At 42.5% G+C, this 20,159-nt stretch overlaps 1 protein-coding gene across 6 annotated transcripts in view; it reads left to right on the forward strand.

Moving 5' to 3' along the window:
- Positions 1-20,159, forward strand: part of LOC134353775 (von Willebrand factor C and EGF domain-containing protein-like) — a 383,806-nt gene that overhangs the window by 101,388 nt on the left and 262,259 nt on the right. For all 6 annotated transcript variants that reach the window (XM_063062138.1, XM_063062137.1, XM_063062141.1 and 3 more), the window contains exons 2-4: positions 3,168-3,262; positions 4,288-4,377; positions 4,673-4,732. In XM_063062138.1, the coding sequence (XP_062918208.1) occupies positions 3,168-3,262; positions 4,288-4,377; positions 4,673-4,732 (245 nt within the window). The remainder of the gene's footprint in view (positions 1-3,167; positions 3,263-4,287; positions 4,378-4,672; positions 4,733-20,159) is intronic.

Here is a 20,159-nt window from a genome sequence, read left to right on the forward strand (position 1 = left end):
GGCAAGATATTCTCTTAAGGAAACCATACTGCCTATGGCCTATTTTATCATGTGCCCCCAAGAACCCTGAAACCCCATCCTTAGTAATGAACTTGAACATCTTCCCAACCACTGAGGTCAGACCTGTAGTTTCCTTTCCTTGGCGTCTTTCCTTCTTGAAGAGTGGAGTGATATTTGCAGTTTTCCAGTCTTCCGGAACTATTCCAGAATCTAGTGATTCTTGAAAGATCATTACTAATGCCTCCACAATCTCTTCAACCACCTCTTCAGAACCCTGACATGTACACCAATTGGTCCAGGTAACGTATCTACCTTTAGACCTTTCATTTTGCCAAGAACCTTCTCTCTAGTAATGACACACACTTCATGTCCCCTAACACCTGGAACTTTCACCATACTGCTTGTGTCTTCCACAGTGAAAGGTGATGCAAAATACTTATTCAGTTCATCTACCATTTTCTTGTCCCCATTACTACCTCTCCAGCATCACTCTCCAGCGGTCTGGTATCCACTCTTGTCTCCCTTTTACACTTTATGTATCTGAAGAAACTTTTGGTATCCTCTTTAATATTATTTGCCAGTTACTTTTGTATTCCATTTTTACCTTCTTAATGACACTATTTAGTTGCCTTCTGTTGGTAATTAAAAGCTTTCCAATCCTCCAACTTCCCATTAATTTTTGCTCTATTATATGCCCTCTGTTTTGCTTTTATGTTGGCTCTGACTTCTCTTGTTAGTCACAGTTATGTCATCTTTCTTCTGAAATTTCAGGGTGTATTCGATCATATTATGATCAGTTGCCCTTCAGGGTTCTTTTACCTTAAGATTTCTAATCAATTCTGCTTCATTGCACAACACCTAGTCTAAAATAGCAGATCCCCTAGTGGGCTCAACCATGAGCTGTGCTATAAGGACATCTGATAGACACTCTAGAAATTCCCCCTCCTGTAATCCAGCACCAGCCTGATTTTTCCAATCTACCCGCATATTGAAATCCCCCATGACTATTGTAATATTGCCCTTTTGACATGCATTTTCTATCTCCTGTTGTAATTTGTAAACCACATCCTTATGACTGTTTCGTGGTGTGTATACAACTCGCATCAAGGTCTTGTTACCCTTGCTGTTCCTTAGTTCTATCCACAATGATTCAACACCTTCCGACCCTATGTCACCTCTTTCTAACTATTTGGTTTCATTTTTTACCAACAGAGTGACACTGCCTCCTCTGCCTTCTAGCCTGTCCTTTTGATACAATGTGAATCCTTCAAAATCAAGATCTCAACTATAATCTTCTTTCAACCATGATTCAGTGATGCCTACAACATCATAGATGCCAATCTGCATCTGTGCTACAAGTTCATTTCCCTTACTTTATACACTGTGCGCATTCAGATATATCACCTTCAGTCTTCTATTCACCCATTTTGATTTTTGTCTGACTTTTACATTGCAACTTATCCTATTGACTGCAATGTTGCCTATCAACAACCTCTCCTCACTACACATGGCCTCTGTTTGTAAACCAACTACTTCATCTTCAGCACTATCATCCGCCTTTCCTACAATATTTCTTGCATTGAAATATACACAGCTCAGGACACTAGTCACTCCATGCTCAACCTTTTGATTCCTGACTTTGTCTGAGGTCTTACCAACAATGGCCTCCACAACCTCTCCACTGACTGTTCTGGTACTCTGGTTCTCATCCCCCTGCAATTCTAGTTTAACCCCACCGTGCAGTATAACAAGCCTTCCTGCTAGGATATTAGTCCTCCTCCAGTTTAGGCGCAAATCATTCCTTCTGTACAGGATCCCACCTTCCCTGGAAGAAGAGCCCAATGATCTAATAATATTATGCTCTCCCTCCTACACCAACTTCTTAGCTACATTTTAACTGTATAATCTTCCTAGCCCTGGCTGCACTAGCATGTGACACATGTAGCAATCCTGTGATCTCAACCCTGGAGGTCCTGCCCTTTAACTTAGCACCTAACTCCCAGAACTCCCTCTGCAGAACCTCATTACTCATTCTACCCATGTCTTTGGTATCTACATGAACCATGACTTCAGGCTGTTCACCTTCCACTTAAGAATGCTTTGGACCCAATCCAAGATATCCTGGACCTGGGCACCTGGGAGGTAACATACCATCCAGGAATCTTGTTCTTGCCCAAAGAACCTCCTGTCTGTTCCCCTAACTAATGCATCCCCTATCACCACAACATACCTCTTCTCACCCCTTCCGTTCTGAGTCACAGAGGCAGACTCCGTGCCAGAGACCCGACCACTGTGACTTTCTTCTGTTAGGCCAACCCCCAACCCTCCAACAGTATCCAAACTGCTAAAACCTCTTGTTGAGGGGGATATCAACAGTACTGAGGTTGAGAAGTTTGAGAGCTTCGAGTTCCTAGAAGTGAACATCACCAACAGTCTGCCCTGGTCTAGCTATATTGCTATCATGGCAAAGAAAGCTCATCAATGCCTCCACTTTCTCAGGAAGCTAAGTAAACTTGGCATGTACCATCAATCCTTACTCATTTTTATCAATACTCCATAAAAAGCATTCTAACTGGATCCATAATGACTTGGAATGGCAACTGCTCTGCACATGACTGCAAGAAAAAGCGGTGTTGTAGTAACAACTCAGTACATCATGGAAAACAGCCTCCTCTCTATGGTCTATACTTCTCGCTGTCTCTGTGAAACAGCAAGTATAATCAAGGGCGCCACCCTCTGCAAACATTCTCTCTTCTTCCCTCTCCAATCATGCAGAAGATACAAAGCATCACCAGGCTCACGGACAGGCTGTTATAAGGCTCTTGAAACAACCTCTTGTACAATAAGATGGACTTTTGATCTCATTATCTATCTCATTATGATCTTGAACTTTGTGCAATAGTTTGTCTGTCTGAACAGAATGCAAGACAAGCTTTTCACAATAACTTGGTACATATGACAACAATAAACCAACTCCAATTCCAATTCTAAGCAATTGTGCTTGCAATTATTCTTTGCTCAACCAAACCAGATTAACTGGCCGTTTCTGTGAGTAAAGGGGCTGTCATATTTGCCCACAAAACAGTAACGAATTAATTCCTTATCTTTGGCCCTCCGCTCTTTTGGCAATATCTATGTGACACATTTATTCATTCTCTTCTTTGTAGGTATCGCCACGGTCCTCATATGTGCCAATCACGATATGGGAATGGGTGCTGCCTTGGATGGAACCCAACACTGGGCAGTGGGCTGTGTGTCATACGTAAGTGACAAAATGAAGGAGATTCTTCAGATTTGGCTTCACTTTCTCAACCTGCTCCAAAACCTCTAGGCTACTGTCCAATAAGTTCTGATTTGGTCAGACATTCTTTCAGTGTAAATCCTATACAGAGTGAAGGGTAAATTCACTCTATATTTTACTGTGGCAAGAGCATCTCTTATATGCACAGACAATTTCTGGTGTGTGACTGGAAATATAGAGTGACGCATTGCCAATAATGCACTCACTCACACTTTCTCAAACTCAATCATTCTTCAATGACTCTGTCTCTCACTCGCTCACTCAGTTATCTCCTCACTTGCTGAACACTGACTCTTACTTCCTCACTTGCGCCCATGCATATACCATTGAGCTGAACATACCACTGGCACCCACACACACATACACAATATCACTCTTTGCTCTTATTCCTACTCTCTTTCACACCGGAAGCACAATGATGGGCAGGACCATTGCCTCCAGGCTGATGGTGTTTACTGCCTGATTAGCACAGGGAGTGCCAGAGCTTGTGTGGAGATCACAGGAAAGGCAGATCTGATTCCTATCCAAGGTCTATTCATGCCTTGTCTGTCAGCCTTTGAAATCTATCCCAACTCCCTCCTATTGCACTGTCTGTCCCCACATTATCAGCTGCAGATTCATCTTCTACCCCTCCAGTTCTGAATCTTTTTCAGTATATTGTAATGTTCACTTCAAGAATATTCTTGTGTTCCTTTGTTTCTCTGATACGCTTCTCCAACATGGTCTCAGGATCTTTGTTGCATATCTGAAGCACTATTGGTTGGAGTATTCTTTGAACCACATTGCTTATACTTGATAATGATTGTTATAAAAAAATGTCTTGGAAAAGTCGTGCAATAGTTTCTAAAATTAAAGAACCTAATTATTACAAGCTGCGATGATTACTGCAAGCAGTTCCAAAGTTCAGCTGTTGTAAATTAGTGCAAACATTTTCTACTGGGAGAGTGGTGCACTTTAACTTTTGGCCTTTCTTGATTTGTTTGTAGCTGTGTGTTCCTTTGGATGTGGGAATGGTTTCTGTGTCGCACCCAATCTCTGCTTCTGCAGAGGAGGTCAACAAGGAATCGCCTGTTCAGGTAACCATAGCAACTATCAATTACTTCTGAGATAGCGCATCTGCATTGTTTAGTTTTGAATGCGATAAAAATTGGAAAGGAGATTTTTTTTGTGTGGGACCCAAATTAACACTGATTAACTTCAGATACTTGGTAGACATCCTCTGTAATAGCATTGACTTGAGAGGCAAAGTCAGCAATTTGAAAATTAATTCCAATATTGTCTTTTCTAAAGAAATTTATAAAGATTGCAAGGTCAGATATATGTGCTGGGATTTAATTGATATTTTCATAATTTGTTTTTTTTAAATTTCAGATGATGGAAGGTCCAGTCACCTTTTCAGTGATACATTATTAAACCATTCTGACATTGATGGTGAGAAAAAAAATGAACATCACTTTAGGTCTAAATTGGTAAAATTGTGCTGGTAACATTTTTGATGGGTACTAGTGAACAGTGTGTAAAAAGATGTCTAAGCAATGTTATGTAAATAAACAGTAGATATTTTAAAATAAGAAACTATATTGAAAGTTTGGTTGTTTTGGCTATGCTAAAAGATTATAGGTCTGAATGTAAACTGGTCTCCTCCAACCCACTCATTTTTAAGTGTAACTGAGTCGAAGCACCCGCAAACCAAATTGGGTGTTTTGATAGTGTCATGAGGCTGACACCTTCTAACTGACCCTGCTTTCAACGGTTAACTCTAGACTGAGTCTCCTAGGCCTTGGGAAATGACAACTGAAAAAAAGTGAAAGCAGCTTTGAAAAGATGTGCCTTACAGCTCTGCTTCTGGGCTAGGAACAGCCAATGCCTCTTACACAGCCAACCCCAATCTCTTTCACTGAGCAGTTTCAGGCACTCCACTATGTGCGTACCTCCTTGGCTTTGAACATCTGTGGACTTGTCTGATGTTTGCAATTATAAACAGAAAATGCTGGAAATAGTCTTAGGTTGGGCAGTATATGTGGGAAGAGGAATAGGCAACGAGAACAATTTTGGCAAAGAACGATAGTCATTCTCTATCCAGACATGCCTCAGATGGCATTAATATCCCACGGATCAAAATTGATATGGCTTCCAGATATAGTTAGTTCAATTTTAAATTTGTTAGCCAGTATGATTAAAATGACATGTTAATTGTAATCCACTTACCTGCCAATTTAAACTTATTGATCGTAACAGATCTTGGTATATCAGCATAAAGAAACTTATTAAATGTGCAACATTGTATTTTCTTAAAACTTGCATTTTTTAAAAAAGTTTTTTTTTGTTATACTTCATCATCATTGAAGGCCCTCATAGTTAATACCGTGATTTCCCTTCCTTATTGTATGACTGATCTGATTATACATTAACCTTCTAGGGTGTCAGAACTAGTACAGGAAATTGTTCTGGCCCTGGCCTTAACAATTCAAAGCAGTATTTAGCTTTTCTTCACAGTCATATGTGAGCCAGTCAGAAACAGATTCAATTTTTATTTTGAAGAAATGGATCAAATTGACAATTATTGAAAAGTTGGCAGGAAAAGCTTTTAATTCTAAGGTCTAGTTTTCCTTAAATCAATTTATTTTAAACTGCTTGTATGACTGGATGTAGCCTTTATTTTTCTGAATGTTTCGATTAAATTATCTTGAGAACAAACTCCTCTAAACTGCACCCAACTCCCTTGGGGTGGTGCATTCCAATTTGTTTTTTGTTTTACAATTACACATATGTGCAATAGTTTCTGAGTACAGATTGGAAATGGTTTTAAAATAGACTGAGATTTATTAAAAAGGCAATCCTGCGTTTTCTGAAACAGGCATTTCATAGCTAAGGAATCCACTCACTGATGATGTAATAAGACTCAAGTTTTTCATTTTGCGTTCTGAATCACTTTTGTAGAGACCTGCTGATTTTGCAATCCCTGGAATGTTTTTAAAACCTACTCTGTTGTTTCATCTTCTCTTCTAATGATACTTGATTAATTTCAAAATTAGAATGGAGAATATTTCCCTCCTTTAAAATCTCATTCACCGTAACACTCAGCCTGAGTTGTCTATTATGCGGTTTTGATACGTTGCCTATAAAAAGTATTCACCACCACCCCCCACCCCCCGGAAGAGTCCTCATGTTTTATTGTTTTACAACATTGAATGACAGTTGATTTAATTTGGCTCCTTTTGACATTGATCAACAAAAAAAGATTCTAGTGTCAAAGTGAAAACAGATCTAAATTAATTACAATTATAAAATACAAAATACTTGATTGCATAAGTATTCACCCCCTTTAATATGACACACCAAATCATCACTGGTGCAGCCAGTTGGTTTTAGAAGTCACGCAATTAGTTGAAGTGTCCTAGCTGTATATAAACCTGTGTGCAGTCAAGGTGTTTCAATTGATTGTGGTAAAAATACACCTGTTTCTGGAAGGTCCAACTGCTGGTGAGTCAGTATCCTGGCAAAAACTACACCATGAAGACAAAACAACACTCCTAGCAACTCCGTGAAAGAGGTAACTGAAAAGCATAAGTCAGGAGATGGATACAAGAAAATTTCCAAGTCACTGAATTTCTGTTGGAGTACAGTTCAGTGAATCATCAAGAAATGCAAAGAATATGGCACAGCTATAAAATCAGCCTAGAGCAGCCTGTCCTCCAAAACTAAGTGACCATGCAAGAGAGGACGTGGGGGTTACCAATAAGAGACCTATGAAAATTCTGAGGAGTTACAAGCTTCAATAGCTGAGATGGGAGAGACTGCGCTAAAAAAAAACTTCCAGTCACAGCTTTATGGAAGAGTGGCAAAAAGAAAACCACTGTTGAAAAAAACTTACATAAAATCTCTGCTAGAATGTGCCAGAAGGCATGTGGGAGACTCTGAAGTCAGCAGGAAGAAGGTTCTACGGTCTAATGAAACAAATATCAAGCTTTTTGGCCATCAATGTTATCTTTAGTGTAAACCAAGCACCGCACATCATCCCTACCGTGAAGCATGGTGGTGACTACATCATGCTATGGGGATGCTTCACTGCAGCAGGCCCTGGAAGGCTTGTGAAGGTAGAGGGTAAAACGTATGCCACAAAATACAGGGGAATTCTGAAGGAAAACCTGATGCAGTCTGCAAGAGAACTGCGACCTGGGAGAAGATTTGTTTTCCAGCAAGACAATGACCCCAAGCATAAAGTGAAGCTACACAGGAATGGCTTAAAAACAACAAAGTCAATGTGCTGGAGTGGCCAAGTCAGAGCCCAGACCTCAATCCAATTGAGTATTTGTGGCTGGATTTGAATGGGGCTGTTCACTCATGATCCCCATGCAATCTGACAGAGCTTGAGCAGTTTTGTAAAGAAGAATGGGGAGAAATTGCAGTCCCCAGATATGTAAAGCTGATAGAGACCTATCCACACAGACTCAAGGGTGTAATTGCTGCCAAAGGTGCATCTACTAAATATTGAATTGATTGTATACAATCAATTATTTTGTGTTTAATAATTGTAATAAATTTAGACTAATTTTTAGAAATTTGTTTACACTTTGACATGAAAGAGTCTTTTCTGTTGATCAGTGTTAAAAAACCAAATTAAATCCAGAGTGATTCAATGTTGTAAAACAATAAAACATGAAAACTTCCAAGGATGGATGAACAACACACATCAAAGTTGCTGGTGAACGCAGCAGGCCAGGCAGCATCTATAGGAAGAGGCGCAGTCGACGTTTCAGGCCGAGACCCTTCGTCGGGACTAACTGAAGGAAGAGTGAGTAAGGGATTTGAAAGCTGGAGGGGGAGAGGGAGATGCAAAATGATAGGAGAAGACAGGAGGGGGAGGGATAGAGCCGAGAGCTGGACAGGTGACAGGCAAAAGGGGATACGAGAGGATCGTGGGACAGGAGGTCCAGGAAGAAAGACGGGGGGGGGGGGGTGACCCAGAGGATGGGCAAGAGGTATATTCAGAGGGACAGAGGGAGAAAAAGGAGAGTGAGAGAAAGAATGTGTGCATAAAAATGAGTAACAGCTGGGGTACGAGGGGGAGGTGGGGCCTAGCGGAAGTTAGAGAAGTCAATGTTCATGCCATCAGGTTGGAGGCTACCCAGACGGAATATAAGGTGTTGTTCCTCCAACCTGAGTGTGGCTTCATCTTTACAGTAGAGGAGGCCGTGGATAGACATGTCAGAATGGGAATGGGATGTGGAATTAAAATGTGTGGCCACTGGGAGATCCTGCTTTCTCTGGCGGACAGAGCGTAGATGTTCAGCAAAGCGGTCTCCCAGTCTGCGTCGGGTCTCACCAATATATAAAAGGCCACGTCGGGAGCACCGGACGCAGTATATCACCCCAGTCGACTCACAGGTGAAGTGATGCCTCACCTGGAAGGACTGTTTGGGGCCCTGAATGGTGGTAAGGGAGGAAGTGTAAGGGCATGTGTAGCACTTGTTCCGCTTACACGGATAAGTGCCAGGAGGGAGATCAGTGGGGAGGGATGGGGGGGACGAATGGACAAGGGAGTTGTGTAAGGAGCGATCCCTGCGGAATGCAGAGAGAGGGGGGGAGGGAAAGATGTGCTTAGTGGTGGGATCCCGTTGGAGGTGGCGGAAGTTACGGAGAATAATATGTTGGACCCGGAGGCTGGTGGGGTGGTAGGTGAGGACCAGGGGAACCCTATTCCTAGTGGGGTGGTGGGAGGATGGAGTGAGAGCAGATGTACGTGAAATGGGGGAGATGCGTTTAAGAGCAGAGTTGATAGTGGAGGAAGGGAAGCCCCTTTCTTTAAAAAATGAAGACATCTCCCTCGTCCTAGAATGAAAAGCCTCATCCTGAGAGCAGATGCGGCGGAGACGGAGGAATTGCGAGAAGGGGATGGCAGTTTTGCAAGAGACAGGGTGAGAAGAGGAATAGTCCAGATAGCTGTGAGAGTCAGTAGGCTTATAGTAGACATCAGTGGATAAGCTGTCTCCAGAGATAGAGACAGAAAGATCTAGAAAGGGGAGGGAGGTGTCGGAAATGGACCAGGTAAACTTGAGGGCAGGGTGAAAGTTGGAGGCAAAGTTAATAAAGTCAACGAGTTCTGCATGCGTGCAGGAAGCAGCGCCAATGCAGTCGTCGATGTAGCGAAGGAAAAGTGGGGGACAGATACCAGAATAGGCACGGAACATAGATTGTTCCACAAACCCAACAAAAAGGCAGGCATAGCTAGGACCCATACGGGTGCCCATAGCTACACCTTTAGTTTGGAGGAAATGGGAGGAGCAAAAGGAGAAATTATTAAGAGTAAGGACTAATTCCGCTAGACGGAGCAGAGTGGTGGTAGAGGGGAACTGATTAGGTCTGGAATCCAAAAAGAAGCGTAGAGCTTTGAGACCTTCCTGATGGGGGATGGAAGTATATAGGGACTGGACATCCATGGTGAAAATAAAGCGGTGGGGGCCAGGGAACTTAAAATCATCGAAAAGTTTAAGAGCGTGAGAAGTGTCACGAACATAGGTCGGAAGGGATTGAACAAGGGGTGATAAAACAGTGTCGAGGTATGCAGAAACGAGTTCGGTGGGGCAGGAGCAAGCTGAGACAATAGGTCGGCCAGGACAGGCAGGTTTGTGGATCTTGGGTAGGAGGTAGAAACGGGAAGTGCGGGGTGTGGGAACTATAAGGTTGGTAGCAGTGGATGGGAGATCCCCTGAGCGGATAAAGTCGTTGATAGTGTGGGAGACAATGGCCTGGTGCTCCTTAGTGGGGTCACGATCGAGGGGTAAATAAGAGGAGGTATCCGCGAGTTGTCGCTGTGCCTCGGCAAGGTAGAGGTCAGTACGCCAGACTACAACAGCACCCCCCTTATCAGCGGGTTTAATAATAATGTTAGGATTAGTGCGGAGGGAGTGGAGAGCAGAGCATTCCGAAGGAGTGAGGTTGGAATGGGGACAAGGTGCGGTAAAGTCGAGACGGTTGATGTCCCGTCGGCAGTTAGCGATAAAGAGATCCAGAGCAGGCAGAAGACCAGAGCGGGGTGTCCATGAAGAAGAGGAGGGTTGAAGACGGGAGAAGGGGTCATCGGTGGGGGTGGAAGAGTCCTTGCCGAAGAAGTAGGCTCGGAGATGGAGACGGCGGAAGAAAAGTTCCGCATCGTGGCGAACACGGAACTCGCTGAGGTGTGGGCGAAGGGGGACAAACGTGAGGCCCTTACTGAGGACAGAGCGTTCTGCCTCCGACAGTTGAAGGTCGGAGGGGATGGTAAAGACCCGGCACGGATGAGAGCTGGGATCAGAGGGGGGAGGGGGGAGGCTGGGGGTGTCAGTGGAGAGGGGAGGGTTGGGGTGAGAGAAAGATGGAGCCTCTGAGGGCCCAGGAGCTGACGGTGGGATCTGAGGAAGACGGGGCTGCGGAGTGGTGGTGGGGGAAGGGGAGACGGGAGTCACAACAGCAGCACATAAAGACCCGGCCTGGAGTTCAAGGCTGGAGTCGCAGTTGGTGGTTGCGTAATCACTTCGAATGTGTCCATGGTCGTTGCTGGAGTCCGGGCCCTGAACATGTCCCGAGGTGTTGGAGCCGCCGAGATCAACGGCAGGGGCCGCAACCGAAAGTTCATGCCTGCTAGCGTCGGGGCCGGCAGGCTCTGGAGTCCGCAGATGCAAGATCTTGCGATCCTTGCCCAACATGACAAAGTCAAAAAGGATGGATGAATACCTTTTATAGGCACTGTACATATTATTCAGGTTTTTCTCGTTATACTTGGGCTCTGGGAGAAAGGAATGCAACTGTGTTTTTAGAAATCTTGTGAGTGCTTGGATACCATCTATATTTCCTTTGACATCATAAAAGGCCATTACAAGCAACTCAATCTTGGGGCAATCCAATTCCTTAATAATTTTTCCTGTAACTTAATCTCCCAACATTTCCAGCATCTTCCTACAGCCCCCGCCCCAACCTGCAGATTCTACATCCCGCTAAACAAACAAATGAATTTATATGACAAATTAACCTACCAACCAACATATGTTTGGAATGAGGAAGGAAATTTGTGTAGTCAGAGAGAAAATGTACAAATTCCACATGGGCAACACCAGATTCCAAGTCTGAACCCTGTTGCTGGAGATGGAGGGAGCCATTCTGGTCACCGTGCCACTCTGCTATGCTGCCTTTTCAAAAGAGAAGTTAACGGCTGTTTCCTTCACCGTGAACTAGTTTGTTGTCAACACAACTGTAATATTCAAAAATATAGTTTAAAACTTTCCCCTGGGTGCAGAATGGACTTATTGAAAGATATTTCTTGCCATAACTGAGTTGCTGATCACACAACTTCCCAAATAGCCAGGGCTAGTTCAGTGAGGGCCAGATTCTTTCTGGGATCTGATCTGCTGGATATTAATTAAAGGTAAATACCTGAGTATAAGAACAAAAGAATACATTAACACATAAAATATCCCGAATAGAAGGAGACGTTAAGCATGACTTTATTATAGACTTGGACTTAGGATAGCAGGCATTCAGCCGACTGGGAACAATTACTAAGGCTAACAGTGCAAGGGCGCTGGATTTGATTTAGCAGTTTCATTGAATGTATAAGGTTTTCTGGGGAAGAAACTGAGTTCATCGTATGGAACAGCTGTATTAAACTATCACTAGTGGAAATAGTGCAATTAAATATATTCTGAATGCTATATTTTTGATAAAATACTGTCAGAGAGTTTATTTTTAGAAGTGTTTCTGTTGGTTGATACTATATATGTTGACATGTATATCTTTCTGTCATGCATGACTTAAAAACTTCCTCCATTTCTATTGGTACTTTTCCTTATTCTAACTAAGGTAATTTCAGAACCTCAGCCGTGCTGGAGTCACCAAGGAATTAGGAGCTGCCTTTAAGTTCCTGCAGCTCTCCACTATTCACTTAAGTGCAAACAAAGATATAAAGTTCAAACGGGAGCAGGCAATATTACCCTTCAATTCTGCTCTATCATTCAGTGCAATCATAGCTGATTTAATTTCTGTCTCCATTCCATTATCCTATCAGTTCCCATTATCCTTGACTCCACTGCAAACAAAATCTGCCTGTCTCAGCCTTCAGTATGTTCAATAATTTAGCCTCCACATTTTTCTGTGATATAGAATTCTACTATATTCTAACCTCTAAATTTCCTCCTCATTTTCAACACAAATAGTCAAATATTCTAGAATCTGGCACTACAGTTCTGAAAACCATACCATCCTCCCCCTACTAATGAGGGGAAATATTCCTTCAATGTGTAACATGTCAATTCTTCCAGAATCTTGCAAGATTTGATGTGGTCACCTCTCTAGAATTCTAAACTCCACTGAGTATTGTCTCAATCTGCTCCACCTTATAATACCTTCCAGATATCAACTGAATGAATCTTCTCTGAACTGTTTTGAAAGTGAGTATATCCCTGAGTCTTTTATTAATAAAGAGGCCAGTCCATACGAATACTCTAGACCTGTTTCTGCCAGCAAACTCTTAAGTTGCAACATTGTGTCTGTATTTGAAATCTGTTTACACTAATGGACAAAATTTCATTTGCCATCTTAATCACTCACCGCATGCTAAATTTCGACATTTCATACACAACAACACTCAGTAAAATCTTCTAGCGCTTTAAACAATACTTCGAAATTCCGATTTCTCTTTCTACCTGCCCACCTTTGTTCCAAATCCCTTATTAGTTTAGTGTATCACTCTGAAAACAAATGATAAACATCTATCACTCTGAACCTTCAGACCTCAGCATTCATTTCCTTCTCGATGAGAGAAATAAGATTTCTGCAGAAGAAATACCCCCTAATTTCTCTTTGAAATAGTCATAGTCATAGTCATAGTCATACTTTATTGATCCTGGGGGAAATTGGTTCAGAAAAAATAATTTTGATCTTTTTTCACATGGTACCCTGGCTCTAGATTTTAGGATTATAATGTTCTTGATTTGCTTTTCAGATAGAATATTTTTTCTCCCCTATCAGATCCTTCTAACGTGTTAAACAGATAGGTTCCTTTAAGAGAGATAATCAATCATCATTTTCCTTTTCAGCAACAAAATCATTGTGAATCGATGCAGTAATTCTCAACATTACAATCTGCACATGGTCATCTCCTACTAACCGAGCCGGTCAAATCATAGATCTCACTTCAGACCTTCAATATTCCTAGATTGGTTGTGTGAGTGAGGCCTCCGTTGGTGCGGTCAATCATGGATGTTGTGTCCAAGCAGTCTATGCGATACGCAAGCCAGGACAGTACGATATGAAGAGCAAACTGTTGCCCATGCAGCAGTCTCCCCTGTTCAAGCAAAGCAACAGTGGCAGAGGCTGATACAGTTTGGCACCAGCAGTCTCGCAGGACTTGCCAGTCAGAGTTGAACTCAATGTAGTACTGCCTTAGGGACTCCAGCTCTCGATTTTTCCTCGATGTTCACTCCTGAAGCCTTCCCAATGCGTGGGTAAAGCTGCCATGCAACGGAGCTTTAAGATCAGTTTTCCTTTTCCTAGATGAGCTGCCAACTATGGCTAATGAGCCCCATCTACCCGGAGTGACTGGTTTTAAGATGCCCATAACCCATCTTTGCTTCTTCTGCTGTTAGTAGAAACAGTTCCACCTGCTTTATTAGCTGAGTCACATGTGAAGGCCAAAAGTTGGACTTGTTTATCAGAGGCTTTATGAGACACACACCATTTGGAGCATTTAGGGAGTTTATCCCTACTCCCCTCCACCCCCCCCCCCCACCTGGCTATGATGACATTAGAGAACATGGCTCAGTAACACCTTAAGGTATGCTTAGCCAGTATTATTCGGTGTAAAAAATTCTTTATCTCATAAAATAAATATTTTTTTCTTGTATATTGAGTTGTTAAAAGCCAGTGCTCCAAGGAAGCTGCCAACAGCATGCAGTGTTGCAATGCTGAAGGTGGAAGTATTAATACAGGGAACACCAAAATAAATCAACTTTCACATGACATTGTGCTCAGATATCAAATATCAGATTTTTGTTGATATCAGTTTTGTTGCATCATTTTTACACTCTCGCTCTCTTTCCTGAGAGCATTCTGTCTTCAAGATCTGCTAATCGCTACATTCAGTAACTACATCCACAGATACTATTCAGTGCAGCGAAGGACACATCTGTTGAAAATGTAGTCTTAAGGCCCCTGCAGATGTATTCATCTTTCTTTGGCACTCTACTGCTTCTGGGAGCCGACAGCAAGCATGACAGGGCAACCTCTGGAGCAAGTAGCCATTGGATGGTGGAATAAACCACGACTGGCACTGACAATAGACCAGGGTTGTTTCTGCTTGCTTCTTTAGTTAAGTTTTTTCATTGTACTAGTGTGCTTAAAAACTCTTTGTTTGTGGATGGGGCTAAGTACCCTTAGTTAAGTCAATAGAAGATTCCTTTCAAGTACACTTTCAAAATATGACTTATATTTTGAGTCACCCTCCTCCTTTGTTGATGACAGGTCAACAACTTTGAGAAGAATTGATATCTCACCAAAGGCATTCACAAATTTCTCAAGATGTACTGTGGAGAGCACCCTAACTGTCTAGCATGGAGGTGCCACTGCACAGGACTGGAAAAAATCTGCAGAAAGTTGTAAGCTCAGTCAGCTCCATCATGGGCACTAGCCTCCCCAGTATCCAGAACACCTTCAAAAGGTGATGCCTCAAAAAGGCAGCATCCATCATTAAGGGCCGCATCATCCAGGACATGCCCTCTGCTCATTGCTATCATCAAGGAGAAGGTACAAAGGCCTGAAGACTCTCACTCAATGTTTCAGCCACAGTTTCTTCCCCTGCACTATCAGATTTCTGAATGGAATATCAGAATTCTGAACAAACACTACTTCAGTATCTTTCCCCTCTTTTTCCACAACTTAGTTAAACTAAGTTACTCTTTTTATATATACTAATAGTAATTTATAATCTTTATTGTTATGTATTGTAATGTACTTCTGCAAAACAACAAAATTCATGACATACCGTATGTCAGTGATATTATTCCTAATTTTGATTCTGAAGCATTTAATCAGCATACTACTCTTTAACCTGCCCTAGTTATTGAAGAGCTTTGTCATAACAACAAGTAATTTCTCCTAAGAGTGGGCTCACTCTTATTACATATACAACAGCACTGAACTGTGTTTCTATGATAACCAGCTGTCTGCTTTGAAACAGAACATTTTTGTTGTCAGTATTTTTGATAATAAAAATGAGATGGTGAAAGACCTGTTCTTTATTGTTTTAGTAAAGGTTTAGTCTCCATATGTTCTAACAGGTTTACTTAGTTTTAATGCATGAATGAATGGCCAGAATTGTTCTGTGAATGAATAAATGGATGCTCAGAAATTGTTTTATGAATGAACGACTTAGATTGGTATTGGTGTGTGTGAATGAAATTAGCTGATCTAGTTTGCTTTGCTTTAGTCTTGGCTTATAAATAAATTACTTGTTTCTTCATGAAGGCATAGAACAGCTTTGGAAATATATCATGTTGCAATTATAAATGGTGGTTGTCCATGGCGTCCAACGGAGACAGGGAACCTGTGCGGGAGAGTTTTTAATGTGGAAAAGCCACTGCACTGGGGCAGATCCAATCTCTCCACCTCAGAAGTCTGGGTCCAGTGGTACGAACAAACTTCACCAACAGGGGTCTTCCTTGCTCGCACAGGATGACTGCGACGTCTTCTGTGCCTTGCCATGTCCTGTGCTCTCCACGGAACATTGCAGTACCACCTTCCTGCCCATTGGATCTCACTGTAGATCTCATTCAGCAGGTCTGCCAGAGCTGATGTTGCATGCTAGGACAGGCATGTCCCTCTCTCTCCAGGGTTTGAGGCTGCATGTTGAAGCTGTGTACTGGATTGTGGCCGCTGTTAATTTAGGCATTGTTTATTTATTTGTTTATTGACATACAGTTTGCAATAGGCCCTTCCAGTCCTTCGACCCCCTCCCCCTCCCCCCACCACTCAGCCACCTCTGAGTTAACCCCAGCCTAAATACGGGACAATTGACAATGACCAATTAACCTATCAACCGATACATTTTTGGACTGTGGGAGGAAACCAGAGCACCCAGAGGAAACCTACACAGTCAAGGGGAGAACGTACAAACTTCTTACAGGTAGCGCAGGAATTGAACCCAGTCGCTGGTACTGTAAAGCATTGTGCTAACCATTACTCAATGCATTTCAGAGGCATCCTGTTGATTGAAAGTTCCTCTGTAAAAAAGGGCTGTGTTGATAATGTTCTGTCAGACATGCTTTAGAAAGCTTCTGAGAAATAAGTTCCCATGTATATTAGCAATGATGTTTGATATGCAGGAATTTGATGGCCTGTAGTGTGAGAGTATTGATGATGAAAGTCATTTTGCTGACTGAGATTACTCTGCACAAACAGGGTGTAGAATGCTGGTAACACCAAAGCAATCATCATCGAATTAGGAGACAGACTAAATATCAGTGACTGTAATGAAACAGTCACCTGCTTCAATTTTCCAATGAAAATTAGTTAAAAAATAGATTTGATTCAAAGAAAAATTATACCTAAAATGTGAAGTTAGTTTTGGCTTCTGCTTTGTGGTTACATGCAGTTCAACACAGCTGCATTCTGCTTTGTTTTGTGTGCTTGCAAAAGCTCTCTACTGTAGCAAGACCTACAGTCTGTTGCAGGAATGCCACATACAAAGTGGAGCGATGTACATTGGACTGAAACAAGGAATATGATCTACGAAGCCAGAACTTTGCCGCTCAACACTGGGTCTGTCTGCAAACGAGCAGCGTCCCATTTGTTGAATATATTAATCTCAGCATACTTAAGGATACAGTGTTCCCAAGACTGAATAAAATCTTGGTTTACGGGGAGTTTTGGAAATGGCCTGATGAATACTTTTTCATCTGAAATTTGAGCCAGCTATTGATGATTCATTAGGGGATATTGTATGCTGCCACCACCTTAGGAAACAAATATTGTAGCCTCAGTTACTGCTAACTCTGTATGGGATATTTTCCCTTGTACAATCCAGTAGCTGTATGTTATGTTCATCATGCCGTCATCTGTGTTGGCTTATGTTGGCTACTACTGTGTCTTTGACTGTCCAGACACATCTGCTGGTTGTTTTTATTTCCCTGCTGTTGTCTTGCTGCCTATTGACTCTCCTATTTCTATGTTTCTCTTAAAGTCCTTCTCTGCTGCGATCTGCTGTTTTATCAGCTACCTGTTAGGTCTTCCTGTTTTCTTTCTGGACTAGCAAATTGGCTTTTGCTTCCTCTGAAATCACTGCTTGGGCATAGATTTGTAGAAACTCTCCTGCAGCCCTGGAATCTGAGTGTGTAATCCCTGAGGAGTCACGCTGATAGTGGGCAGTCTCCAAGTTGTGTGTGGCCTCCCCAAGTTTTCCTGCTGCACCATCAGTCATGTGTGATCTGTTGTATTTCCCGCTGGGCTAAGTGTTAAAGTGGAGACATCAGCTGCATACGGACTCTCCCGAGTTTTTGGCTGGCCCAGGAGTCCCTAAGTTTTTCTTTAGCAGCTTTTCTTGTCTTTCCTGCAAGGTGCAGCCTCTTTGGTAGCTGAAGTTGGCTGAAGCAGTAGCTCTGTACTACCACTTCTCCTTTACTGCTAAAATGGTGTTTCACCTACTGGATCGGTTCCTGGTGTAGCTTCTGATTTCCAGATAGATTGGGTGCTTGTGGACCTCCTGGATTTTCTGCTTAACCAATACCTGTGGGCAGATTCTCCTGCCTTTCCTTTTTGTTTTCCATGGACACAGCTGATTTCCTTCCTGACTAGTACCAGTGTGCAGGCACTCCTAGGTTTTCTGTCAGACCAGTAGCTGCATGTGAGCTATCCTTTCCCGCTGCACTAGAATCTTTGTGTGGGTTCTTCAAATTCATTGCTGATCTGATAGCTTTATATTGGTGTTTGCACCAGGGTTTTTGAAGGCTGTAGGGTCTTCAGATTCATGATAGATGTATAAGGCTCTGCTATGTTTCCGGTTGGGTCAGTTATTGAGTGTGGACTCTCCTGGTTCTCTGTTGATTCAGTATCTTTACTTTGTTAGTTCTAATATGTGCGAGGCTTGACTATCTTGAGGGTTTGGTGCATTCCCTGCCATTACCTTACGTAATGGTGCTATCTCTCGCTGGATTACACTGGTGAAGTTACTGAGCCAGCAGTCTTGTTGCCTGAGATGACGATTCAGTGACATTGAACATAGCACCTGTGGAACTTAATTAAATAGATGTTAGATATAAAATTAATATTGGTAACACAAGCAAGGTGCAGGTGCTGGATATTTAGAGCAATGTTGGAGGAACTTAGCAGGTCAGGCAAAATCCTTGGAGGGAAATGGACAGTGTATGTTTTGTGATTAAATCCTTCTCCAGGACTGGAAATAAAGACCTAAGACCATAGGATATAGGAGCAGAAGTAAGCCATTCAGCCCATTGAGTATGCTCCGCAATTCAATCATGGGCTGAGCCAATTCTTCCAGTCATCCCTCCTCCCCTGCCTTCTCACCACAACCTTTGGTGCCCTGGCTATTCAAGAACATATCTATCCCTGCCTTAAATGCACCCAATGACTTGGCATCCACAGCCGCTCGTGGCAACAAATTCCACAGATTTACCATCCTCTGACAAAAGTAATTTCTCCGCATCTCTGTTCTAAATGGACGTCCTTCAATCCTGAAGTCGTGCCTTCTTGTCCTTGACTCCCCTACCATGGGAAATAACTTTATCTAATCTGTTCAGGCCTTTTAACATTCAGAATGTTTCTATGAGATCCCCCGTTATTCTCCTGAACTCCAAGGAATACAGCCCAAGAGCTGCCAGACGTTCCTCATACCATAACCCTTTCATTCCTGGAATCACTCTCGTGAATCTTCTCTGAACCCTCTCCAATGTCAGTATATTCTTTCTAAAATAATTTTATATTCTATACCTCTAGGAATGAATGCCTACATTGCATTCATCTTCTTCATCACTGACTCAAACTGGAGGTTAATCTTTTGGGGGATCCTGCACAAGAAGTCCCAAGTCCCTTTGCATCTTTGCATTTTGAATTCTCTTCCCATCTAAATAATAGTCTCCCCATTTATTTCTTCCACCAAAGTGTATGACCATAACTTTCCGACATTGTATTTCACTTGCCACTTCTTTGTCCATTTCCCTAAACTATCTAAGTCTCTCTGCAGGCTCTCTATTTCCTCAACACTACCTGCTCCTCCACCTATCTTGGTATCATTGGAAAATTTAGCCACAAATCTATTAATCCCATAGTCCAAAACATTGACATGCATCATAAAAAGCAGAGGTCCCAACACCAACCCCTGTGGAGCTCCACTGGTAAACGACAGCCAGCCAGAATAGTATCCCTTTATTCCCACTCTCTGTTTTCTGCCGATCAGTCAATGCTCCACCAATGCTAGTAACTTCCCTGTAATTCCGTGGGCTGTTATCTTGCTAAGCAGCCTCATGTGCAGCACCTTGTCAAAGTCCTTCTGAAAATCCAAGTACACCACATCCACTGCATCTTCTTTGTCTACACTGCTTGTAATTTCCTCAGAAAATTGCAGTAGGTTAGTCAGGCAGGATTTTCAGGAAACCATGCTGGCTTTGGCCTATCTTGTCATGTGCCTCCAGGTACTCCGTACTCTCATCCCTAACAATTGATTCCAACAACTTCCCAACCACTGATGTCAGGCTAACAGGTCTATAGTTTCCTTTATGCTGCCTCCCACCTTACTTAAATAGTGCAGTAACATTTGCAATTTTCCAGTCATCTGGTACAATGCCAGAATCGATCGATTCTTGAAAGATCATTGTTA

This window comes from Mobula hypostoma, chromosome 11, assembly GCF_963921235.1.
Source record: "Mobula hypostoma chromosome 11, sMobHyp1.1, whole genome shotgun sequence".
In the NCBI taxonomy this organism is placed as follows: domain Eukaryota; kingdom Metazoa; phylum Chordata; class Chondrichthyes; order Myliobatiformes; family Myliobatidae; genus Mobula; species Mobula hypostoma.